This window comes from Malania oleifera, chromosome 3 (genome assembly GCF_029873635.1).
Source record: "Malania oleifera isolate guangnan ecotype guangnan chromosome 3, ASM2987363v1, whole genome shotgun sequence".
In the NCBI taxonomy this organism is placed as follows: Eukaryota; Viridiplantae; Streptophyta; class Magnoliopsida; order Santalales; family Ximeniaceae; genus Malania; species Malania oleifera.
Genome location: NC_080419.1, coordinates 123733001 through 123760846, shown reverse-complemented (window position 1 = coordinate 123760846; position 27846 = coordinate 123733001). Strand labels below are relative to the sequence as shown.

Genomic DNA, 27846 nt, shown 5'->3' with positions numbered 1-27846 from the left:
TATGGGTGCTCAATAATCAACGTATAGACCCGCGCACACACATGCGCATTGGCATTTTTTTAATGAATTTTTCTTATTTTATATATTTGAAATAACATGTTTACGGTGTCACGCTGATGTCATCCATTTGATCGGACCGGTTCGATCGGGGGCTGCCGGTTCGCTGTCTAGTCCGGTTTTCAGAGCACTGGTATAGTGGTGTAGACGGAAAAAGGATATCCAAAAAAACTCAAGACCATGGTTCTTTCTCAAAAACCATGAAGAACACATCCAGCAGCCACAGCGAAGATGAGCAAAAGAGAAACAGCACTACTCTCGCCAGTCTCGATTCCAGGTTTAACCAGACCCTCAGAAATGTTCAAGGGTACGCTATCGATTTCTTCCTATTCTTCAGATCCCAATTCCCCAAACTATGCGCTCTCTTTTTTCATTTGTAATTCGTCAGTGGCTGTGATTTGAACATACCCATTTGGTAAAAAGATTCCCATTTGGGAAGATCGTAGTTTCTGATGTCTGGAATTGTGAAATTGCAAGATTTGGTCGAAAGATTTTATATGGGTTTTGTTGATTTTGGTGTATCTTGTAGGGTACAATGTGTGTTTAGTGTGGTCATGGGTTGCAATTGTTGGCTTAGATTTGTTGATTTATGCCAATTCTGGGTTAGTGTGTTCAACCTTCTGTTTCTTTCTTTTCCCTTTTATTTAATAAGTAGGATGTATTGATAAGTTCTGTTTTTCTTGGACAATCTAAACTGATTTATTTCATGATGCGGTTATAGTGTTCTAGTTTCTTGCAGCTCTCCCTCTCTCTCTCTCTCTCTCTCTCTCTCTCTCTCTCTCTCTCTCTCTCTCGGTGTTAAATTCTGAATGAAATATATAACATGGATTATGAGATTAATCCGTTTCTGACTTAATGCTGTTAGTATATTAACTAACTAGCTGAAGTTTAGGGGATGATTTTTTCTCACTGGCCCACTTAAACTTTGATGTTTGGATGTGTTAAACAGAGCTACGTTGATTATTAATTGCATTTGAAATGTGTATGGTGTTATTTTCCCTTTTTGGCTTCTATTTTAAATCTTTAGAATTTATATTAGTGAAGATGTTGGTTGCTCTCTTACTTCAAGAAACTGAGCGCATGATTTGGTATTGGTTAACTATTAATGTGGTGATTGGCTTTGCAAACATGGCAAGAAACTAGTGCAAGTTTGAACCAATTTTATTTTCCTTTTTTTTTTTCTCCTGTTATCTAGATTGCTTAAAGGACGCAGTTTTCCTGGGAAAGTGTTGCTAACCCGGAGATCAGAACCACTAGAGAATGTAGGCCAACAAGAAAGCTCTCCAAATATGGAGAGGAATTTCTCAGACAGTGACATTGGACTAAGTCAGCATGTAGACGAGCCTGTTGAGGTAATTATTGACAATACTTCTCATTTGGCCATCCGTGTAAGTATTAATGTCATATATTCTTCAAAAGATTAATTATTCAGAATTCTAAGTGTGCAACATCTTTTAATTTTAATGTAGGAAGAACTCCAAAATATAAGCAAGCCAAGTGCTAGTGCATCTGCAAATAAGCTGAAATTATCCTCCCTGAGCACCGAGAATACATCCAGAGAGGTTCACAAGTCTACTATGGGTGCTAGAGCTACAGACTCTGCTAGGATTATGAAGTTCACTAAAGAGCTATCAGGGCCCACAGTCATATTAGGTATCATGATTCATTTATTTTCTTGCTCGGTAGTTTCTTTCTAATCCTAGTGATGGAGAAATAATAATCTGAAGAATCTGCTGGGATGTATGTCCTAGAGTATTTAATGGTTTCTTATAGTATGGATTGTAATTTGTAGTATGAGATATAACTGCATATAAAACGAGGACTATTTTTTATTGAAAATTCAGATCCTATTCTTTTTCTTATGCAAGCCTGCAAGTTTGTAGTAATGTCAGTTTGAATGTCCCATTTAAACATGTGTGGTAAGCAGAAAATGGTGTGTATTCAGTTCCTTTCTGCCTAGGAAAAACAGACACTTTTGAAAGCCTGAAGTGTTGGTGTCCAACACGTATCGGATACTGATACCTGCCTGACACTCCCTGACATGTATCCAACACATGTAAGGAATTAATTAATTTATTTTTATTTTTGGACATGGCTAAAACATTTTCCAGCACTCCGTGACACGACTAGGACATCTCCAGGACATTTCTTGCACTGAAATGCTGTGTTTGGTTGCCCTTTTTAATTCTGTTAATTAAACCCCATAAAACAATTGAGGAGAAGTTGAAAGACTGAGAGTCAAGAGGCTCTTTGACATTTGAGTGGTTAGGATTTGAAGCACTGGTGCCTGTGCGCCAGCCTTGTAGAGCATTGCTGGACCTCCCCACCCCTAGAACCCCCAGCCCTGTCAGAAAAAAAAAAAAAAAGGATTAAAACCATCATTTGTTTGCTGATCTCTGTTCATTTTTTTTTTTAATTTCTTGATAAGACATGCTCATTGCCCCCATTAGCCATGTCCTTGGGTTGTGTTTTTGTTGTTGGACCAATACTCTGCAATATGAATGTAGTTGATGATTGTATAAGTATAGTTTGTTAAACGAGTAATTGACAATTTTGCATAAATGGTGCTTATATGTCATTTAAAATCAAAATTACTACAATATTTGTCATCTAAAAGGAAAGTATGCCTATATATATATGTGTGTGTGTGTTTAGATTAATTAATTAGTGTATCCCTAATGTGTTGTATCCTCATTTTTTCAAAATTGTTGTATTGATGTGTCGGTATTGCATTGTATCCGTGTCTCATGTCAATATTAGTGCTTCCTAGCCTTCTGCTCATTTCTCTTGTGTAACATGCTTTCCTCATTGGAAATAAACTGCATTGGGAAAATGAAAAAAAACGGAAATTGTTAATTCAATACCTCACACACTAATTTTTGTGGTGTGCAGAGGGAAAGAAGTAGAGTAGCATTTGAAGGAGAGGAAGTGCCCTCTTGAGACTTAAAGATAGATCATAGATGGATGAAAACTATTCACTCTTGGTATAATGGGGGTTATATTGATGTGCAGTTTTTTTTAGAGCCAGTTGATTATTGTGAATTTGTGATGTAAATGATTTTGTACATGGGTTGGCACCCCCTTGTGCCTCTTAATGATATTTTTTGCTTCTTTATCAGTTATTAATTAACCAACAAAATCAGTGGGGTTCATGTTTTGAATTTCAATTTCCACTGGACTTCATCATACATTGAGATTTCTTTTCTCCTAGTCCTTCATGGAGCTCCATGTGTTGCTCTGTTGTCTGTATTGTGATTGGATATGGATAGGGATGTGTGGGTAGAAGACTTTGAGAGGATGCTGATTATTTTGTAGGCTATGAATTCTAGACTCTTGCCAAAGCAGAAATCTCTCAATAGCCACAAGGAGTTTGGCATGATGTAATCTTTGGGGCCAAAAGGAGCTAGATCTGTGGAAGGCATCACTTGCTCACCTCTGAGGCCCTTGTCAAGACCAAGAAAAAAATGTTTTAATGCACTCAAATTAATCAATGGTTGTTGTTGTTCCCTTTGGATTCTTAAGTCTTGTTGGCATAGGGTGATCCTTAGTACTTATGACCTTCAGCTCAATCCTTGAATTGCTTGGATTGGCTTCATGTCATTCATGTGAATCCCTTAAGTCTGTTTCTTAGCTCCCTTAGTCTTTGTTATGCGAACTATAAATTGGTTAATATTAGGATGATTTTTTTGAAAAAGGGATGTCTTTCTCTAAGCTTCCCTCCAAAGTTAAGACTTTTATTGGATTGCTGCTCTTAATAGGATTGTTGATAATGATTTGTTGAGAGATGGAAGCCTCATAAGTCTTGGACGCATGTGTTCTCTGTTGGTGTAGTAGTGAGATTGGTTCTCATTTGTTTCTGCATTGTTCCATTACTTGGTGTGTCTGGAATACTTGGAATGCTTGGTATATTTTCTATGCAATGGGTGTCCCCAAAGTTTTGAAGTGGCTATTCTTTTCAGGTTTGTCGGGGCATGGAGGTAGTGAGAGGGGTAAGTTGTTGTGGCATTGTGCTGTCTTTGTTGTTTGGAGTATTTGGCGGAGGGAAATGGACAGATATTCAAAGATCATCCATTGACTATTGATCTTTTCTGGACTTGGGCGGTTTTTTTTTTCTTCTTTTCTTTCTTTTTCTCATCAGTTTTTTGGAGGTTGTGAGAAGGGTAGGCTGTTGTGGCGTTGTGCTGTTTTATTTATTTATTTTGTGTTTGGAATATATGGTAGAGTGACATGCACAGATTTTTAAGGATCATGGATTGACAACTGATCATTTGTGTAATTGGCTTTTCTCGTTGTTATGCTTCTGGAGCTTTTATAGGAGCGTCTTTAACTGATTTATATAGAGATTGGACGGCTTTACTTTGTTTGACTGCTTTCATTCTTCTAACAGGATTGTCCTCTGTTTTGTATTCTTCTTTTCCTTTCTTAAATAAAAGCTCTTCTTTTAGAAATAAGTGACGATGTTGTAGAGAATCCAATCCTTATTTTGGGAGCTTTTGGTCCTCTTGTAGTTTGGGTTAAAGGAGTTCATTTTTTAGATTTTGAATAGATTTTAAACATCGATCGAACACCATGAAATTCTTCAGTTCACCATGAGCTGTTGATTTGCTTTAATGTCCTTTTGATGTGTTCCTTTGTAAACTGGTGCATTAGTTTGACATCCACATCTTCAAAAGTGAATTCATTATTATTATTAATTTGCTATATTTGTAGTGAATACTTGTTACATTTATATATATATATATATATATATATATGTATGTATGTATGTATGTATGTATATATATTATTTTTGGTGTGCTTTGGAGTGCAACATTTATTTGTGCAGCATCAAAGTATGTTTGGAAATGTTCCCCCCCAAGGTCTAGAAAAAAGATGTGGACCACCATTGAGATTTCAAAAATCCCATGGACCATCCTTGACATTTGATTTTTGGGATGCATGGAGGGGGGGGGGGGGGCATTTTTTGCAAATATCAAGGAAGGTCTATGGGATATTTGAAACTAAGAGCAATTAGATCTTTTGGCCAAACCTCAAAGGGAGGTTAGTGTCTTTTGCCCTTGTTGTTTTTATTTGTTTTTTTCTTTTTTCCTTGTTTGTCTCTGAGCATAGCTTGAACATGTTCCCACATTTAGAACTAAAATTCTAAAGCACATGTTTCCATAATGGAAAACATAATAAATGTTATCAAATGTATTTTATGTGGCAAATTTTATAATAAGTGGAAACAAAAAAAAGAAACAAAAATATTTAATTTTGATCCTTGCTGAGAGAGTGGATTAATTCTCTCTGTCCCTCTCTCATCCACACTCAACAAATGCATGTACATACATGTATGCATATGAATGTGCATATATAATTATATCTGTATCAGTCAGATTTTTTTTGATAAATTTGGTTTATGATTATATTTTACACAACATGCAGATACATTGCGTGAGTTAGCTTGGAGTGGTGTGCCACCATATATGCGGCCTGGTGTATGGAGACTTCTTTTGGTAAGTTCAATGTTTTAGTATTAGCTATTAGTTTAGTAGTCACATGGAACTCTATTAATTATTTTTGGTGGGTAAAGTATCTGTATTTGTAATAAAAGGTTGCTTAACGTAAACTATTTGTCTGGAGAGGTTCTTCTTTGCAACGTGAATACCAGGAAGTTGAATTATTTTCTATTGGCTTCCGATAAATAGTTTCTCTATGAATAAATGCCACCAATGTGAAAATATGTTGGCAGCTATATGATGGTACTAACTAAAGTAGTGTTAACTGATTAAAGTAGTGGTAACAGCTATATGATGGCTTTCGGAATATCACACATTGATCAATCAAAGAGAAACTCAACATTAAAAGAATGATCAATTCTTTGGGATCCTTCTTTTCTACAAATGGAACAAACATAGAGAATCAGACTGATTCTCAAAATGCCTTTTTGATATTTCCCAATTTCCTGCCTATGCATGGAATGTGAATAGCAGATGATTAGTCATTTGCTTCTGAAAGAATTGCAGAATTTCTTGGGAATCCTACAAGATCCATTCGTTTTTTTTCTTTGATAGATGGTTAGAACTACATCTGGGTTCGGATCCTACTAAGAGGCCCACTAGAGATTAGAATTTGCTGAAGAAACAACAATCATGGAATTAGTACAACTCTCTTATAAGGTTACATGTATAATTTCCTGTCTGACCTACAACCATTCTTGCATCTCTCTCTCTCTCTCTCTCTACTAAATATTTTGATTGGTAACGTGTGACTTAGTCAAATAGTGAGGCTATGCTTTCAAATGCCCCATTGTATTTAGATAATCAACTTTAAACCAGCCCTGTGCTATTCTTATATATTCTCCTTCCCTATCTATTTCTAACCTTGTTCTTATCTCTGTCACAACAATTCCACCAATTCTTGCACGAATTACAGTCAAGTGGAGAACTGATAAATGTTGGGCGATTGCCCCACTGTCTTGAAAGACCTATTTCTGGCACCGAATCCCCTTTTGTTGCTTCTTCTGCCATCACGGAACTGCTGCCACTTTACACGATATTGTAGTGCTTTTAGACATAGAGAAACCCTTGGGCTTCTTTTGCTCTTTGGCCATCAACAACATAATGGGGCCAATTTCGTACAAACGAGGTTCCACAGCATGAGCCTCTACCATAAACGGATGTCCATCTGCTACAACTATCTCTACAGTATCATCTTGCCCCCACAAAATGAAGAATTGGTGACTGGAAGAAGGCACATAGATATCCTAGTGTATTCAATCTCACCCTCGCAAAGCATTTTAACTCAACTTTGCATCAACAACAAAAAATGCCTCTTTTTTCATCCTTGACTTCAGGTCAAATATACTGGGGCAGGAGAGCCCTCATCTTCCCATTCATGAATTTTTCATGGTTGTGTATGTAGGCTTCAAGTTCAAGTCCTAGAACTGCTTCCCTAGCTTCTTCATTGTCCAAACCGACATGATATTCACTGCCATGCCATTATCTATAATTACTCTGTGCACCAGTCATCCTTCAAAGTGGTCGACAATATATAATGATTTGAGGTTCTGAGTCATTGATTCGGCTGGTTTGTGAAGGATAAAGGCGGCCAATTCATTGTGATAGCTCTTTTCTCATCTTCCTTCAAACCAACCATCCTTGGAGCATGTATCTCTACTTCCTCATCTCCTTCTAGGAATGCTCTGCCCACTGCCCTAAACATGGCTAGTAAAGTAAAAGCCATGTTGATGTTCATTGGGGTTAGAACTCTAAATCTAACATATACCTGCCTACTATTGGCCGTATCGTCTTCTGAGCCTTCACTTATGGCTTCAACTTCTGGCACAGCCTCTGAGCCTCAGCCTCATCAACTTATATGTCTATTTATTGTGGTTGCTCTCTGCAAAGAATTTGTTTTGGCCTAAGGAGAGAGCTTTTTGCCTCTCGGCCTCCTGCCTTCTTTGGAGTCTCCTCAACTGTTTTTCATGACAGGATGCTTCTCGATCTTCTCCTCCATCGATTACCTAGGGCCTAGCTTTTGAAAATTTGATCTTCCCTATTCTTGGCTCTGCTTATACACTACTAGAGGTATCCGAAAGGTTTTTGGCTTTTAAGGGGCTTTAGTATCTGGCTGTGATCATTATTGAAACTGCCTCTTTGCCATCTGCTTCCTTTATCACTTTCCTCTTGTTGATCGGCCTACTTAACCTCTCCTACGGCGTATCTGTTACTTTTCATGCTATTGCTTGCTGGTTCTTCGACCTACTTGGTGCCTGGTGGAGGCCAGATGCTACAGTAGAGATAGTTGATAGGAATGAGCTCTCTTGAGATTTGTTTTTTTGTAGGTCTCTTAATTATAGGGAGGTAAGGAGCGATCGTCTTTGTTATGCTTGGGGTAAGGAGTTCATCCTTCCATCAGAAGGGACTGTAGATTACGGGTTTTGTCCTCAGGGAGTATTCTCACACATCTTTTTTTGAGTTTTTGATCCTTGAAAACCTGTTTTGTCCTGCATCATAATTTGGAAGGTGATGCCTTGTAGATTAAGGCTTTTACTTGGTTAGTTGTTAATAGAGTTGACATTAACAATCTGCTGCAGAGTAGGAGACCTTTTAAAACTCTTTCTCTGGATGATTGTTCACTATGCTTAAGTTCAGAATCTGCTTCTTGCTTGTTGTTCCTTCATTGTTTCATTTTCTTGGAGGATTTGAAACAATCTATTTGAATTGTTTGGAGAGAGTTGGGTTTGCCCGGTCGGTGGAGGATTTGTTAACCATCTCATTTATAAGTTTTGGAGGGAGTAGAGATGGATTAGCCTTGTAGATTTGTGGACATTTTGTTGTCTTTGTGGGGTATTTGGTTGGAGACTAATGCCAGTATTTTCATGGAGAAAAAATGTCTTGCTCTATCCTCTGAGATAGAATACAGTGTATGGCATCATTGTGGGCTTTTCTGGTTGTTTTAAATGGTTTTTTTTTCTTTAATTTTTTTATCTTTATCTTTAATGTGATTGGATGGCAGTTTTGTTTTGTAGTTTTATCTGTTTCTTGTTTTTGGTTCTCTTCCCTTGTAAGAAGAATCTTATGCTCCTTTTTATATAATCTCTCTTCTGCAATAAAATTTCTTCTTTTTCTGTCAAATCTTTTGTTGATTTTGTTTCTCATTTCATCATGTCAAGAGAGCGATTTTTCCAAAATCTTAAGCTTGTTATATGAGGCCCTAGGAATGGTTTTAACGGAAGTCTTTTGAGCTTGAATAGGCCTATTGTACCTTATCCCTTAATTTAATTAGAAGAATGGGAAAGGTGAGGTACAGGCTTTAGACCTTTTGATCACAGAGGCTAAATAAATTGATTAACCTAAAAGCGTACTATTGTTAGGTGAGGCCCTGGGAATGGTTTTATTGTCCCTCTTAACATATCTGATATATCATATGATGAAGATCCTCTATCAGAACAATTTTTTGAGTCTTCAATTCGCAATTCATAATGTGAACTGCAGACTTAAAATATTATCAACTGCATATTCAAAAATCACATTAAAAGGAAAAAAAATTAATTGTTTTTGAGTTTGCAGTTCATAATATTTAGTTGCGTTCCCGAACCAGATAGTAAATTTTGATAGATCAATTTCACTACAACCATGAGTAAAATTATATTACAATGCGTGAATTTGCATGAAGGGCCTGGGAAGCTGATTCCTAGAATGCTTACATGTGCCTGACCCTGCGTGGGAAATGGAGAGTTTGAGATTTTATTATTATTATTGGATAAGCAAGAAGAGAGACTATCAATGGACTTGTGGGTTATGGTATTTGGTTTGTTTGGAGTGAGCTGGGTTATGCCACAATCTGTAGTGGGACTTCTAGCATGTTGGCAAGGCAGCTTTGGTCGTTTTCGAAATGGGTTTATTTGGTTGATGGTTCCTCATTGTTTATTGTGGTGTCTTTGGAGGGAGAGAAATAGTAGGTGTTTTGAAGATAAGGAAAGATCCATTTCGGACCTGAAGCTATTTTTCTTTGCAACTTTGATGGATTGGTTGGCTGCTTTGCGAAACCAATTATTTGCTTCTGTTTTTGATTTACTAGATTCTTGTAATTTCTGTTTTTGATTTGTTTACCCCATGTACACTCCTTGTGTAATTGGTGTTCATTTTTGTTATCAATAACCTTATTACTTATCAAAAAAGACTCCAAGAGGGAGGGTTTTGGAGTTGGAAACAGCCACGTACACAGTAAACCTGACGTATAGTTGTATACAACCTGAAAGCAACCTAGTTTTAAGGCCATGAACTATAATCTCAATTCATGTTGCTTCCTTTGCTGTATGTTTCACAGCCATTTTTTTTTTAGTTAGCCATCTATAAATATATAATTTGGAACCATTGCTTTTAAATACTTTATAGAAACTTTGCTTTAACCTTAATTAGATGATTGGATCAAATTCCCACCCTTCCCTAATTAGGAAGTGTGAGGAGTGAATAAAGGTCTGCCCAGCATTTAAATAGTATAACTTTTGAATCATAACTAGCACAACTTTCTTACCTTTGGAAAAGAGCATGCGCTTTAAAAATAAACAATTGTTGAAAAACATATAACTTACATTGCTGGGCAGTTCATATTCTCTATCCTGCTGTCATTTTTTGCTATTTTAGGGAACATGTGCTTCTAAGCAACTTAAGAACCATATAATGGTTATGCAGTTGGTGCTTGGACTTCAAAATGTATGGAATTTGATAGTCTGACGCTTACTGTCTATAGTAGGTAAAGAGTGGGATAGCAGCTGGTGTTGCTAGGCTGCTGTCTTGATAATTGGGATGATATTTTGGGTTTTGTCCAACTCATTTAAAGTTCATGGTCTAATTCTTACATGACCAAACAAATATGTTGCGCAAATGTAGGTAAAAAGCATTTAACAATGCACAAGGTTGTTTTTCCTATGATTTGTGTAATTTGTTTTCTTTCCCAGAAATGACTTGGAAGTATTTTTTTTTTCTCTTGTTTCCTTTTTTCTTGTGAATATAATTTGGATAGTATGCACAAAATCTTTGCAGAAGTGGTTGCAGGGGTTGAGTGGTGGAGGAAGCTATGACCCAGAGCCAAAGTGCTTTGTCAGAAAAAACATTATGGATGCTATTTTGGTAGAAAATGAAGTAGTTGAGGGTGTTTAGGAGGAAAGAAAGTGGGTTATATTTAAATTGGATTTTGAAAAGGGTTATGCAGAGGTCAGTTGGAATTTCTTGGACAAGATCTTTTCTAGAAAGAGTTTTGGAGAGAGGTGGCATTGTTGGATGAGGGAGGGGGGGTTGTTTGTCAAATCCATTCTATTTAGTCATTATCAATGGTGACCTAAGTAGTCGTTTAGGGCCTTGAGAGGTGTTAGGGAAGGGGATATATTATTGCCTAGGAAGCATTGAGTACTGATACAGGGTGCAGATATGACACAACACAAATATAGCAATCTGTAATTTTGTAAAAACAAGGATATGATACAGCGGGGATACATTAGTTAATTAATATAAAATATATATTTAGGCATGGTTTTTCCTTTAAATGAAAAAATATTGAAGTCATAGGCATCATTCATGCTCCATTATGAATTGCATGATCATCAATAACTCATATCAAATAACTCAAAGAAACATTCATCATTCATCAACAATCAAAAAGTGGTCCGAGCCCTCAATGCTTCCAAGAAAAATAAAAAAATATTTCCAATAACTATACTAATTAACATAATAGGAGTCATTAGACATCCATCAACTATGCAGTATCATTTTCACCATAACCATATTTGAAAAACACAACCTCCATATCTGGTTCACCAAGGGGAAGACTTGCAATCTCAAGCACCTTAGCACCTCTAAATGGCTCATCCCAAGAATCTTCTCCAATATCCCACAATTGGTTTGGTCTTTTTTGTATTCTTAAGATTTTCTTGATAAAAGCTGAACATTAGTATGTGCATTTACCGATTCTTCAACACATTTTGCCACCATCTTGTTCCTCTTCAATGAGTAGATAAATGAATAGGTACTCCAATTCCTCTCACAACAAAAAATGAGCAAGGTTGTCCTAGAAGCTTGAAGGCTATTGTTTGAAGCATGCATGCTGATGCACTGTGGACATATCACCAATAGTTTGGTTCCAAAATGTATCTGTCTTGTATGGATTCTGGACTACCGAAATGTCCATGAAACCAAACGATCTGGAAAATTCCACATTTGCTTTCTTCCTCAGAGCCAGGAAAAAATCTTCAAATGCATTTGTTCTTTTCCTTAGAAATTTCACTATCTACGTATGGAGCAACACAATCTGTACCCTTTGTAAGCCATTGTTGGCTATAAAACCTATAACAATTAAAATGGGTTTCTTTTACTTACGAATTCCAAAATAGGTTTATTAGTATCAACTGATGGAAGCATATTATAGATAGGATTGGTGAAAGATAAAATGTAATAAACTTTTCCCGACCAAACATCATTTAAAATGATTTCCTTCACATGCATAGCTTTCCTAATATCATCTTCTTTATAAAAACCCCACTCATCACTAATGACCATGACTGGAGGCTTCTCTGTATCAGCGTCATCCTTTTAAGTATAACTACTATTGAAACAAACATTGTATCAGCTAAAGCAAGCAATTTGAGTGGCACATGCTCATTAAAAATTTCTAATCTCGTGGAGTGGTTTGTGGTGAAAGTGTGAACGAATGAAAAGCATCCGCCATCACATTAGTGATCCAACTACACCCCTAATAAATTCCATTTTGCTTGGTATTTTTTGTTGCACATATCATGGTTTTAAATAATGGTTGTGACCGTTACATAATGGGTTTTTGGGTTACCAATACCGTTACACACCGTGAAAATCAGTGGGAAGAAAAATCATGGCCATTACGGACTGTGACCGTTACGTAAAGGCGGCCACGGATGTTACATAACCGCTACAGGACTGTTACATCAAAAGTAAATATTTTACTTTTTACTTTTCCTTCTCAGTTTTTCTCTCCCTTTCATAAATTATTCTCAATATACTATGTGGCGAGAGGGGGAAAAGATTATAATGAGGATGATAATGATACAAAATTAACATTTTTTTTAAATACTCACAAGAAATGCATTAATTAGCAATTTGAAAATACTAACTTGCTCGGAAAATATTTTATTTTGATAATATTAGTAATTTGATATTTATGTTCTCTATTTTTCAACTTCAACCTTCTTTATTTTCTAGTTATTTTATACTTGTATTATTTGTATGTCTTACGTGTCTTAGATTAATGGAGTGTATAATGTATCTTGTTTTATTAATTAATTTAGCACACAAAAGAAATTATCATACATAAGAATAATGAGAAGTATAAACATTCATGCACACAATTTTTCTGTCGATGGTGGTTTAAAACAAATGTAAACTTCTTGCCCTTACCAAACAACTTAGTTGAACTAAAGGATCCAAAATACACTAAAACTCTTTTTGAGGGTTAAAATTTTAAAACATGCAAGTACACTAATATGCACAAGGTTGTGCATGCTTGAAAAAAATTCACGGTCATTATACCTGCTTCCTGCTATGTAAAATCCGCTGTTCCCATTTCCCTTTACACCTGTTATCGTTACGTTGCCCTACCTACTATTGTGATTTAAAACCATGGCACATATATTCTTTAGACTGAGATGCACCACACATGGAGTCCAAAAAATATGTGGATAATTAGACTGCACAATTGATCCTGCAACCTTCTTCACGAGTGCATTATCAATAATAATGGGAATCTCATTTTCTAACTCAACATCTCTAATGCTTATCCTTGTATTCTTTAGTTCCATCAACAGCCTTCAAGAAAACTTGATCCCATCCTATTTTCTCTATTTTGGCCTTAAACTGATCAACAACCTTTTTTTGTGGATTTGTCCACCCATTGGACACAATGCCCACTCCTTTTGCTTTCAAAGTCCCTCTAATTGATTGCAAATTCCTCTCAGTGTGTGTCTTCGCTTTTTGTAAAAGAGTTGTTCTCAAAGCATTATATCCTCGAGTAACAAACACTAAGTCTTTGAAATTCTCAAATTAACATTGATCATCACCCACCAGTGCACAATCAACTACACAACTCACAAGAAATTGACCAACAATAACATCCAAGAAAAAGAAATCAAGAAAGAGGAGTAAGGACTTATGGCTTCAAGCCTTCAATCATCAATGAGGTATTTTAAATAGGTAAGGAGATGAGGAATACAAAGGGAAGGGGGACTCAAGTTACAACTTGCAAGAAAACTGAAGAGTAAAGAAGCTTGGAGGCAAGCATTGTTTGTCATTCGAGTCCAAGTTTCCCTTTGGCAGAGTTGCAGTCTCGCAAAGAAGTTGTTCAAACTTTGAAGGCTGTGATGAAGCTGAGATGTCTAGCGGTGGAGGCTTGGAGGGAGAGCTACAGTTTAGTCATTCAATTGTCCGTGTTCTCTCTTCTCTGCCTCTTTTTTTTTTTTTTTTTCAATCAGTTAAGGGGCTTACAAACTCGGTGTTTCAAGCTAACTATATCCTTCACGTATCCCCCCATATATCTAGATGTATCCTTCCATATCCGAAAGCATTCAGAAATATATATATGTATGTGTGTATAAGAAATGGCTGCCAATACATGTTAAACACGTATCCGGCCGTGTCTGAGGTGTATCTGTGTCGGATACGTGTTCAATACCGACACCTTCACCCTTTTGGAGTATCCATGCTTCCTAGAATTGTCTCCTTCTTTGTTTGTTCTTGTTGATATTTTGGCCTTGGGTAGATTGATAGATAGGACGGAGGATAGAGGTTTGTGACAGGGATTGGGGTGAGTGGTGAGGGGGTGGTTGTGTCTCATCTTTAGTATACTATCCTTCTTTCAGGTGATAATAGTCTTTTTTAAATGTTTACAATTCTCCAACTTTTTGAGAAGGTTAAAAAAAAAAAAAAAAGGGGGCAGCCCAATGCACAAACCTCCCGCATATGCAAGGTTTGGGGAAGGGGCAGACCACAATGGGTCTATAGTATCCAGCTTACCTTGCATTTTTCCAAGAGACTGTTTCCATGTTTCGAACTCGTGACCTGGTCACACTGCAACAACCTTACCGTTGTGCCTAAGCTCCCCTTTTTTTTTGAAAAAGTTTCTAGTTTAAAATAAATTTGGGAGAGTGGGATCATCACTACTATTAACTTTTGTTCTACTATATCAGTAAATCTTTGTATTTAGCCTGGCTAATGGGGTGTGGTGTTTTAGAGTGGCCCTTGACTTGTTTAGGGGTTCCTTTTGGGAAGTGGGAGGGGGGTGGTTGGGGGTTTGAAAATTTTAGATCTTTTGGGTTTTGAAATATGGTGGTGGAGAGTGTCTAAGCATTCGAATGGGTGGAAGAGGCTTTATTTTCTTTAGGTGGTTATTTTTCTAGTATCTCTCTTTGTTATTTGTCAAATTTATGATTATGGTAAGAGTGCTAGTTAAATTGAGAAAGTAATGAGTAATTTTCTTTGGTTGGGATTAGGGGAGAAGAGGGGTCATTTGTTTAGTTAGGAGATATGTGTGTAGGTCTAAGGTAAATCCTTTGGTTATTGGAAAGTTGGTGTCTAAAAGCACTGCCTTTTTGGGAAAATGGCTTTGGTGGTTTCTTTTTTAGGAGAATTCCCTTCAGCATAAAGCTATAAAAAGTAAATTTTGCTTGCACGTTAGTGAGTTGGATGCTAATTAGGGAATAAAATGTTCCAACCGTCCTTGGAAGTGTATTGCCCAGATCTATTCTCTATCTATCCCTTGAATCAAACATGTTGTGGGCAATGGGTCTTTTATTTCAAAGAGACACATAGGTGGGGAATCCTGTGCTTTTCATCTCCTTGGTTATATCACCTCTCCTTGGCATATAATGATGTCGTTGCTTCCTTTCTTCAAATGGATCTGCTAGTTCTTTCCATTTTCATAGGTCTCTAAATGATAAAGAGATGGAGGAACTCTCTTCTTCATTGTTTTTGTGGGGTTGTCATCTCTCAATTGGGAATCATAGTCATTTATGGGATTGTATGCTTAAAGAGTCTATTGTTCTGAATCTTACTTTCAGCATTTGACTAGAAATTATATGTCCTTCCCTTTTCATCATACTATCTAGAAAGATAAAATCCCCTCTAAGATAAAGGTTTTTATTTGGCTGGTTGTTCTAAATAGAGTTACCACCAACAATTTGTTGCAGAGTACAAGGCCTTTGAAGACACTATCTTGTTTTTGGATAGCCTCAGGTCTACATCTCGTCTTGCCTTTCTCCATGGGAAATGATTCATTTGGCTTCTCTCTCATCCTTTGCAGCAGGCTGTTTAAAGGGACGTGCTTTTCATATCTTCAGTGAGACTGGAAGGCATTCTGATTTTGATTGTAGTTTCTTCTTTTTATATCTTCTTTTTTCCATAGGACAATCTTATCATCCTTTTTGTACATTCTTTCTTTAATGATGAAATCTCTGCTTTTTCTATTGGGGAAAAAAATTGTAAGCCTCCTAGGTAGGAGGCTTGAAAAGTGCACAGGGGATACCTCCTTTATGAGAGAGCATCTCTCCTCCAGGTGAGAGAAGACTTTCCGCACGAGCACTCCTTGGTTCTTTTGAGTTGTGATTTTTTTCTACCTGCTGGAGACTTGGTGGTTGTCAGTTGTCAGTTGTCACTTGCAAGTTGATGTTTTATTGTGAGGAGTAAATTCCTTATTAAGGGACTTATTCCTGTCATATTGGCTTGGTGTGTTATGGGCAGTGGTCTTTCGCATGCTGCTTGGACTTCAATTTAGCTAAATCTCCATAATATGATTAAAATTCCATGTAATTCATTGCTATGCATGCGGAATTCTGTGGGACCTTGGATGGGACACTTCAAGTGATCCGCAACAGCCCAAGCTATTAGATTTAATTGATAGTATGTGTTGGTTATGAAATATGAAAATTTCTGAATCTGGTTTTATCATAGTTGAAATTGATGTTTACCTTTGTATCTGATTGTGATATGAAATAATATGAGAGAATCTTAAGAAGTTAGGTTTATGTTTCTGTCTTTTTGTAGTGCTTTTCAGTTAAAGCTCTGTATGACTCCTGTGATATTGGGATTCTTTGTTCCCATTGATCTTAATTTTAGGGCATAGAACATGCATTTCAAGGGATGTGACATTGAAAGATGAGCTGACTTAATGTGGCATTTAATATGTCAAAGTTTCCTCTATTTTTCAAATGTTGTTGCTTCTGTGAAATTTAAATATGAACTGACAACAGGGATATGCACCACCTAATTCAGATAGAAGGGAGGCAGTTTTGAAAAGGAAACGTCTTGAATATCTCGATTGTGTTTCTCAGTATTATGACATTCCAGATAGTGAACGTCCAGATGATGAGATCAGCATGCTTCGCCAGGTAATTCCAGTACTGACTGAATGCCCATTTTGATTAATTCTCCAAATGCTTGACAGCAGTCTTACGATGTACCCATATTTTCTTGGTGTTCGTGTTAGATTTCTGTTGATTGCCCTAGAACCGTACCTGATGTCTCTTTCTTTCAACAAGTGGGAGTTCAGAAATCATTGGAGCGCATTCTTTATACATGGTCTGATAATGTTCTTCCCCTTTTATTTCTTTTACGAGTTAAATGTGTATGAAGAAGAAAATTTACTGCGCCAGCCTTAGCATGAGACTAACTGAATCAAGTTCTTCTTACTTGCAACTTGTATTAGTATACTTGATCTTTTGGTTAAATTCCTTGTGGTGTTCTGGTATGGCTACATCTTCAAATTTATGCAGAATTGCACCACTCTGCCACATACAACCAGTTTCTAACTTCCTACTCTCGCTCCTTTTTCTTGTCGTTTGGTGCCCATATAATTTTCTTAAATTATACAATTTTTTATTACTTTCTACTATGGCTGAGCTTGCATCTTTTGGAGCCTGACAGTGTTCTGCTATTGTATTGAAGGTGCATGAATTAAATATAAGGTATCTTAAAAAGATTGGCTTAGCTTTAGTGAATCATCCTAGGGACATTGGTTCTCTGGTCATTTATGCGGGTGTTTCAATGTCAATAGCAGGAATGCTCCCAACTGCAGAGTAAAGCTTTTTACTGTGGAAAAACAGAATAAAATTAAGTTGTAACTAGTGAATTGATTGAATCACAACCTTGACTAAGAGAATCCAATGGGGGGCACTAAGGCCCCTGTTGTGAGTAACTGAAAATTGTTGTCCATGTAAATTGAAATATGCTACTGTAACAAAAAAGAAGGATGCTGCAGTAACCTCTTTTTTTTCCCTTAACACGACCATAACTGAACAAGCACTAGAAATAATAGGGACTCAAAAAAGGCTACAATTGTTGAATCCTAGGGACTCTCGAACACAAATAAGTAATGAAAAAAATATCAAAGTAAGCTTGGCCTTAGAATCAAAGCCTTTGAGCCTTTTTATGCTCTTGCTGCTATCATAAATCCATAAGAAAGATGTTTTGTCATTATTTTTGTCTAATAATATGCTATCAAAGAATTTTTTTTCATCTAATACTAGTGCATGGAATACTCTAATTTACAAATTGTGTGAACATGAGGTAGATTTTCCATGTCTCTTTTTTTTTTTAATATCAGCAAAGAAAATTCATTAAAAGACATCAAGGGGATGCCACCCAAGTACAAACAAACAAAAGACATCATCCGCACTGCAGGGTGTCAAAAAATTCAAAGCGTCACTCAGAAACAATTCATTGTGCCACCGCCAACTAGAAACAGTAGCAACCATCAATCTTTGACAACATGAAGGGGTTGTAGCTGATCCTTCGAAAACTATCCTGTTTCTGTCCCTCTGCACTGACCAAAAGATGGCAAGGGGAATGAGGGAAGAGCTTTCCTCCTTTTTGTTCTAGCATAGATACCTTTCCAAGTCCATACTTCATCCCCCACTGTTCTGGCAGTAACCCCCTTCCGGCTGATAAGGAGAATGTACAGGTCCCAAAAAATTCTAGTCCAGGAGCAATGCAAGTTTAGCATATTCCTGACATATGTAGCACCTAGTAACTAGACGCAGGGCCCTTTTTAGGAAGTTGTCAATGGTAAGAATGAGAGCAACCTTTGTGGGGAGGCTGTAGTTCTCCACATGGGCTTCCAGGGGAAATTGTTGCTGGTTTCTGATGGAAAAGTAAGATAATTATATTTGTAATTGGATCTAACCATAAAATTCCCATTTTTATCCAGTGTCCACTTTGGCTTGTTGGTAGTGTTTTGGCACTAGATTTTTATATAGGCTACTGTAAATTTCTGATTTCTCAATCAAAGACATTCATAACTAGGGGAATATTCCAAGAAGTCCCATGACCTGTGAGCTTGAGGTGCTTGCTAATAAGGGCTTCTTTGTTACTGGCCAGCCTGAAGATGGAAGTGTATTTTATGCTAAAGGGAGATTACATTCTTGTTGTTCCCCACTCGGAAATGAACAAGAGAGCAAAAAAATATTTCCTCCCCTCCTGATGAATTTCCAAACACCAACACCATAAGCTCCGCTCACCTCTTTAGACGCCCAACCATTATGGTGGAGACCAAATTTAGAGGCAATGACTTCCCTCTAAAAATGATTCTTCTCCTTTATGAATCATCATTGCCATTTCCCAAGGAGGGCCTTATTGAAAGTACACAAGTCTAAATCTCCTTTCTGTATAGGTTGTTTGATCCCCCACCCCCCACTCCAATTGAACAAAACGATGTTAAAATTCCTCACTTGTGCTTCCCTAGATGAATCTCCTTTGAATTCCTTCCAATCTCATAGCAACCAAACTAGGGATAGGGAAGAAAGACAATGAGACAAAATAGAACAGGACTATGGGATGCCTGATAAGGTGCTCTTGATGAGGGTAAGTCTCCCACCTTTTGAGGGGTGACTCCTTCTCCATTTGGTGAATTTCCTCTCAAATCGTTCAACAATAGGGTCGCTAACTCATATATTTGAATTTGGCATCATGAGGGAGGCCGAAATGGGTAATAAGAAAAAGTCCCTATATTATTTTTAAAATTTGTGAGTAATTTAAGTTTTCCAGCACAGTAAATATGTCTATTTCCCTCTACTCAAAGTTCTATCTGTCAATATTTGTTCAGTGGGCTTGGTTCCCTTGTTTTAGTTATCTTTGGATGCCGAAGTCATTGCTATAGGGATATCATTCCCCAATTTTGAATAATTTCTGGCACTATGAGATGGTTGACTTGTGCTGTATGGCTATTAAAATGTCCTCATTGTAAGAATTTTCCACTAATGTTGTTATGGTTTGTATTTTTTTATTTTATTTTTTGTAATGTTTCTTAATTTGTTTACAGGGCTATTCGGCATCCTGCAAGTGGATACGTTCAGGGAATAAATGATCTTCTTACACCCTTTTTAGTTGTATTCTTGGCCGAATATTTGGAAGGAGGTGTGGATAATTGGGTGATCTCAGATCTATCTCCAGAGAAAATTTCTTACATAGAAGCTGATTGCTATTGGTGTTTGTCAAAGTTGCTTGATGGTATGCAAGATCATTACACATTTGCTCAACCAGGTATCCAAAGGCTTGTGTTTAAGCTGAAGGAATTGGTCAGGCGGATTGATGGTATGTGTGCTTTGTCCTCTATTTCTCTTGCCAGCACCCTTTCCTTTCTTATGAAGATTTACGTTACCTTGAGGAATCTAGTTTGCGTTTGTTTATGTTTCAGTTTATAGAGAAATGAGAAATCTGAAACATTTCATTTCTAGGGAAGAATGATGATTCTGTCCTGCTTCTATTGATTAGGGCCGTGACTGGAGCAATTGGTTGATGTTAGAGTGAAAGGCTGTAAATTTATTTAATAGCCTTCATTTCTAGGTTTTTCAAAATGAGTATGCCTTTAAAAATGCATTTAATCATCTTAATTATCTGCATGCATCGAGCTAGATAATTTAGAGTTCAGCCTCATTTCTTCAGGGGTTGGGCAGTTAGATTTTGGGTCTCGTGTGCCTCTGTGTTGTTTGTTGTACTCTTCTGCTGTCTAGCACTTTTTTGTCTCTCTTACAATTCCTTTGCATTCCTTGTCTATGTTTAGAGTTCTTGCTGGGGCAGCTAATAAGATTGAGAAAATTATGAAGGATATTCATTGGTCAGGGTTAGGGAAGAAGAGGGGTCATTTGGTATGTTTGAAGGTTGTTTGATAATCTGAGGAAAGGGGTGTGGGTCTTCGAAAATTGGTGTACAAACACATCTCTATTGGGTAAATGCCTGTGTTGATTTCTCTTAGCGGTGAATTCCCTGTGGAAGAGTTATTAGAAATAAATTTGGCTTGTAGGTGAATGGTTGGGATGCAAATTTGGGTATTATATGTTCTTTGAGTCCTTGGAGGTTTATTTCCCAAATTTTCCCTTTAGTCACCCGTGTTACAAAACATAAATCAAGGGACGATTCTCATATCTGATTGCCTTCTTTGAGCCAAAGAACTCTGGATTGCTTTCTCAATATAACATCTTCCATGTTTATGACATCATCTAGCTCTTCCCTAAGCAAGAGTCTCCTTGCCTTACGCTTTAACATTGAGGTCTTGATTTAGTTCCTCCTCATCCAGCTCCTTCAAGCCATTGAGTAAAACAAATTTTCCTCAAATGAATATTTCCGAAAGTGCTCTTTTTACACCATGTCAATGTCTCCTTCAGCTCCTTGTGCTTTGAGGCTACAACTTAGCTAGCTTTCCCTTGAATTTAAGAGTAGTCCACCATTGCTTTCTCTTTGAGCCAGAGCCGTGGAGACCAGCTGTTAATGGTATCACTTTCAGCACTTTAAACCCTTTCATGATGCACTGGCTTAAAAGACCCTTTGGAAGGAGGAATCTTTCATGCTATCAAGGAAAGCAATGGAGATAAAGCTCAGGGCATGATGGTTTTACGTTGACTTTCTTTCACGTGACAGGGAAAGTCATGGAGATAAAGCTCGAGGCATGATGGTTTTACATTAGCTTTCTTTCAAACTATCTGGAGACTCCTCGAGCAGGGTATTACCAGCATCTTTGATAACCTTTACAGCCTGAACTTCACTTTTATAACCCTAGCCCCAAGGAAATTGGGGTTTGCGACATCTAGGATTTTTGCCATATCTGATGGGTAGTATCTATAAGATGAGTGGACCCTCTATAACTAAAATTCATTAATTTAATTGGATTGGAATAATTAGCATCCTACCCAAAATCCTTACTACGAGGCTTAGAAAACAATTGCACAGGTCAATTGCCAACACCAACATGCTTGTGGCAGAAGGCAGATCATCAATGCAACCCTTATTGCTATTGAAGTGGTGGATGCCTATAGAAAGGATGGAAAGAATGGCTGGTTTGCAAACTTTCCATGAAAAGGCCTTCGATCATGTGAATTGGGATTTTCTTCTTCATAAACTCTCAGAGAAATGGCTTCTGGGGAGTTGTGGTCTGGGTGGATCCATCAATGCATTTTTCAACCCCATCCTTCTCAATGCTCGTTAATGGCTGTTCATCAGATGTTTTTTGCTTTACTAGAGGACTAAGGCGAGGGGTTCCTCTCTCCCTCTTATTGTTTATCTTGGTATGGGAGTTTTAAGCTTTATGTTGAAAAAATCTTACGATGGAGGCCTCCTCCATGGTCTTAGCATGGGAATGAACTGGAGCAAAATGGAAGTCTGCCACCTCCTATTTGTGGGCGTTACCATTATTTTCTGTTAAATGACCCTCTTCAGATTTTCAATCTCAGGTGCATCCACCTTGGATTTGACTATGTTGAAAGTAAACTTGGGAATAGCAAACTTATTCTACATGGGAACATAATTAAGGGGCCTTCTCCTTGTGGAGGTCTTGGGATGCAAATTGGGGACTTCCAATCACCTACCTTGGCCTTCACCTTGGTGCTAATTTCAGAGCCGAAGGTGTTTGGGATCCAATCATTGAATGATACGAAAGGAAGTTAAGTTGGAGAAAGAATTACCTGGTAGAGGGGGGGGGGGACTTACCCTTGTAGAGAGCACTCATTCCAACCTCCCGGTCTATTGCATGTCCCTCTCTATTCCTTGCTTAGTTGATGAAAAAATATTGGGGGATTCAAAAGAGATTGCTTTGGAGGAGTTCGGAGGAGGAACTCATATATCATCTAGTCAAATGGAGAATTGTTAAACAACCTCTAAGATTTGAGGTTTAGGGCTAAAATCCTGATCTACTTTCAATACAGCTTTTGGAAACAGCTTTGGAGAGTCATGAAGTAGAAGATAATCTTGTGCTTATATAAGGTGTGGGAAACTATTGATCACATCCTCTTGCACTATTCTGGGACCAGAGCCCTATGGGACCTGGCCATCTCCTCAATCAGACATCATTGTTCTATTGCTAGAATAGAGGAAGGAGAGTTATCAGCATGGAAAGGAATCCACACTACTAGTAAGGAGAGGAAGAAAGCCTTGTCCTTCAGTCTGTTTGCCTTGGTTTGTGTGGAGGGAAAGGAATAAGCAAGCTTGAGAAGGAACAACGACTCCCCTACATGTTTTTAAATACCATTGGAGCTCTACTATTACTGCATGGCATAGTGGGTTGCGACATTTTCTGTTTGTCGGCTTGTTTGTAATTCTTTATTTTTGAGACACCCTGCATGGGTAGCATTCCCTTGATGCCCTTTAACGAATCTCTCTTTTGCTGATTAAAAGAAAGAGAGAAAGGGGGGGGGGGGGGGGGGGGGGAAGAGAGAGAGAGAGAGATGATCCTCATATTTGCTTTAGGGAGCATTTCTGGTTGCAGTATTCTGGTTTATGTATTACTTTTCCTCGTCTTTATCGCCTTTCTATGGCCCATAGTTCTGTCATTTCTTCCTTTATGATCTCTTTTGTTAACAGTTCCACTCTGCCACTCTGGATTTTCATTTTGTAGAACTTTAAATGATAGGGAGGTGGAGGAGCTCTCTTCTCTGTTTTCATTGTTGGAGGATTGTCACCGAGGATGTTTGGATTCATTGGAATCTTTTTCTGAGTAGTTCCAATATGTCTTTTCTGATTTACTGTGGCTTTTGGAAGGCCAGACCTCCCTCTAAGATTAAAGCTATCAATTGGTTGATGGTTCTTGATAGGCATCAACAATCTGCCGCAGAGTAGGAGGCCTTTGAAGGCATTGGCCCCAGATGTTTGTATTGTGCTTTAACAGTTTAAATTCTGGCTCACATCTTTAATTACGCTGGAATATATTTTTTTGGATTATATAGGGAGAATTGGGGTTGTTAAAAAACAGTGGACGATCTTTTGACTATTTTTTTTAGAGGTTTTCTGTCACAGGCCGAGTATTTCACACTTTGTGAAGGGCTTGCAGCTCTAGCTAAAACACTCTTGTTTAACTAGTCAGCCAAAGATTATTGCGGTTTACCAACAGAGCACATTCACAGCTGTTAAATGTAAAATAAGGGAAATAGTAAACAATTCATGAAAGCAAATGGCAAGCAAGCGGTAAACATTGAAACAACGTAAGTCATTGACTAATACCCCCATAAGCAACATGTGTTTAGCAATGGAGGCAAGTAGGCTGAACACGGTCAACAAATGCTAGTGAGTTTTACAATACTAATGAATGCTAACCCTTAAAGAGCTTTATATGCTATTTTAGCTTTGGCACTAGGAAACATCAACTTATCCAAAGAGTCATACTCTCTCTTTACACTAAGTCTTACACCTACTCAAAGCATAAAACCTACACAACTATTTATGTGATGATAACCCATTCCATGCACACAACGCAAGTAGTCAAAGGCAAGCATAATGCCCTAAACAAGCTTGGCTCGTGACACTTCAGGAGGTGTAAGGATGCTGGACGTTTGTGGAGATATATGGTTTTCACTGTTTCGTGGAGGATTTGGTTGGAACAAAATGCATTTGATTTCACTGGTAAGGGATTGAATTTATCTTTGCTTTGGTGTAGGATATGCTATATGGTTTCTCCTTAGGCTTTTGCAGCAGGGTGTTTAAGGGAACATGTCTTTCAAATTTCCAGCAGGAGTGGCTGGCTTCATTAAATAGTTTGTGTTTTTAAATTATTTGGGCTTTTATCTCATTGTAGGAGGATTTCTTATCCTTCTCATTGTATATTCTTCATATCTTCTAATTGCACCTTTTTTTTATTAAAAAAGAAAATCAACTTCTCATTTATATTCTTTACGTATGGAGGAGATGCGAACCACTCATATCCCCTGTTTGCTTTTGAACATTGTGTCAAGTTTGTTATCCTGTTCTATTGTCCTAAGGGATGAGTACAGGAGCTTCTGTTGTTTAAGCATTGGCAACTGTAGCTTGAATAAATACAAACACATCTTTACTCAATAGCTTGAACAAGGACAACAACATTTTTACTGTCGTATTTTGGAAAATGTCCTCTACTCTTCTTCCAAGAGGTATTATTTGAGCTTCAGTGATGGGCAATATTTGGAGTTCTGGTATAAATGGGGGCACAATTGTGGTGTGTATTAGCTAAATAACAAGTCTTTTCTTGTGATGGAAATTTGTGTTCATGAAGCCGTTAAAGTGGAGCAAATTTTCAATAGTGTAGTGGTCAGATCCACCACAGCTTGCTTTGTATGCCTATAACAGCAACTTAATGTGTCATCTTTTAATGTGCTAATATGTTGCCTTCTTCTGCATGTGAAGGGGTAGAGAACTATTTTCTTCTGCAATTTGCTTTGGGCACTGATCCTCTCAATTCTTTAACTGTTATTAGAATAAAAGGATGTGCATTTCTTATTATCTCATTTGCTTTCTATGCATTCAAGTTGATATCTACCAGCTTTCCATTAATCAATACTGAAATATGCTATGCTCAGTTCAGTTGATAAATCTGTTTCTTTTCAACTGCTTCAGAACCCGTTTCAAGACACATGGAGGAACAAGGGCTTGAGTTTCTTCAATTTGCTTTCCGTTGGTTCAACTGTCTTCTAATACGTGAGGTCTGCCTCTACTTTAAATTGTACTAATTTCCTTCACATTTCTTCTGTAGTTAATCAACAAAATTGGCTGAGCTCATAATCTCAAGGTTGCGAGCTGCAACAAAAGACATATGGGGCCGGACCATGTTCTTTTATTAGTCAATATGAATACTTAATTATGTATTGCTTTTGTATTAGATTCCTTTCCAACTTGTTACGCGCTTGTGGGACACATATCTTGCAGAAGGAGATGCACTGCCAGACTTTCTTGTGTACATATTTGCCAGTTTTCTTTTAACAGTAAGATGATACTTCTTTATATTTCTGCTGACACAATTTACTTGAATGAATGTATAGTTGCTTTTTAAAAAATCTGCTTAGGAATGTATTCTTGGTAGACGTGTTTGTTGCCTAGGCTTAGTATTTATTGGTGGCAAATGCAACAACTACTAAACCTTTATTTTAACATTTTCCCTGCATTTGGGAGCATGGTGTTCGGGCCTTGGATTTGGATTTGTGTGGACTTGGACAAAAAATAGTAGAAAATTGTGTTGAGTTTCTTCCAAACCCATGTCCCGAAATCCATGCTCCTAACACTACCTTAGTATTTTCTACCTGAATCTTTTTTTCTCTTATCGGCTTACTTTTAGACTATCCTATTTGTTTTGTTTTATTTTATTTTATCCAGCCCTCACATTTTTCTTTATCTGTGGGTGTCATTCATCCCAATCAAATCACTCTTGCTTACAACACATCCATTGTTTCTCCACCTCACATTGTACAATTTATCTTAACCAAGTCTCTCATGTCATCTTGAATTCACAAGTCAATCTCATATACACAATTTTTCTTAATTTATATCTTCTTGTATTTTGACACACTCATCTCAACAACCCCATTCTAGATACAAGCAACTCTCTGAATAAGCTTTTCCATGATTGCCTGTAGTTATAATCTCATATTAAATTGCTAGAATTGCAAGTTGGCAACTGCTCATAAAATTTCCTGTTGATCTCAAGTTTATCTATGATCGATCATGTAATATTTCAAAAAATCTTCTCCTTAGTAACCATTCTATGTCTTTTAACTCCTTATTTTGTGGATAACTGATTAAACCTAATCACATGTTCAAGAATTGCAAGAAATAGGAGCTTGTGTTGGTCTTGCTATCATTATAGAATTTCTAAAATATCATCCCATCTAGAGATGTTCTTTATCTTCAACAACTTCTGCAATTACTCATTTTGTGCGACACAAAACCCAATTTGAAGCATTTCATATACATAATTCTAGCACCAACGGAACCATTTGTACATTCAAATCAATATTTATTCAGTGTTTTGCTCCACTACATCATGAATTTTATTTTTTTTTAGAATTGTTTTAAAGATTTCTGATTATGACCCACTGGAATACCAGTTCGTTGTTTGAAGTATGCCTTATTTCACTTGACGTTCTGTTGAAAAATCAGTTGCAAATGATCAAACATGAAATTAAGATTTTGACGATTCTATCCTATTTCTCAGTGGTCAGATAAACTTCAGAAGCTTGAATTCCAAGAGATGGTGATGTTCCTTCAGCACCTTCCCACTCAGAACTGGACGCACCTGGAGCTTGAGATGGTGCTTTCAAGAGCATACATGTGGCACACCATGTTCAACAGCTCCCCTAGCCACCTAGCCAGCTAAAGAGGGAATAATCATATTCTGTTTTATATTAACAGCCTGATTTTTTTTTTTTTTTTCACTCTATTGTTTGTTTCCCTTTTTTTGTACTTAATTTGTTGGGGCTCATTGAAGCAGCTTTTCATGTAATTCCGTCTGTTAATGCTTACATAGCAAGCAGAAACCAAGTAATCTTCGTTGTATTGTGGTTTGTAATGTCTGTATCTTTTACCATTTCTTTGTAGATTTTCACATTATAAAGGAAAAAGACTCTTCCTATACAACAGTTAAAATTTTTATGAATAGAGGAGTTTTGAGGCAGTTCCTTTATTTACATCATTTGGCTGCAAATTCTTGGTGAATTCTTTTCAGCATCCTCAGTGCAAGATTGTTTCATCCTTCAATTCCCCAACAAAAGCAATACTGTATTTTTCTATCAGCTAGTCAGATGGTTTGGCATTTGGAGCGTAGGGGTGAACATAATTCGATTAAAACAGAGTTAACTGAGTAAATTTGATCGGTTACAATTTTTTATTTTTGTTGAATTTCAATTTTCAATTTTTAGGTTCTGTTAGGCAAATGAACCGAATAGTATAAATTAATAATAAATAATTATATATATATATATATATATATATATATATAAATATTATGATTAATCGATTTAACCGAAATTCGGTTCGAACAATTTTGACTTCGGTTAAATATAAAATT

General features: G+C 37.1%; 1 protein-coding gene across 1 annotated transcript; it reads left to right on the top strand.

The window, feature by feature from the left end:
- Positions 1-212: 212 nt before the first annotated feature.
- LOC131150938 (GTPase-activating protein gyp1) lies at positions 213-27466 on the top strand. Its single transcript, XM_058102022.1, has 10 exons — positions 213-364; positions 1253-1409; positions 1527-1710; positions 5482-5552; positions 16808-16945; positions 17044-17135; positions 19873-20144; positions 25404-25489; positions 25667-25768; positions 26995-27466. The coding sequence occupies exons 1-10, from the start codon at positions 258-260 to the stop codon at positions 27154-27156; spliced, it is 1371 nt and encodes a 456-aa protein (XP_057958005.1). The 5' UTR covers positions 213-257; the 3' UTR covers positions 27157-27466.
- The last annotated feature ends 380 nt before the right edge of the window (positions 27467-27846 follow it).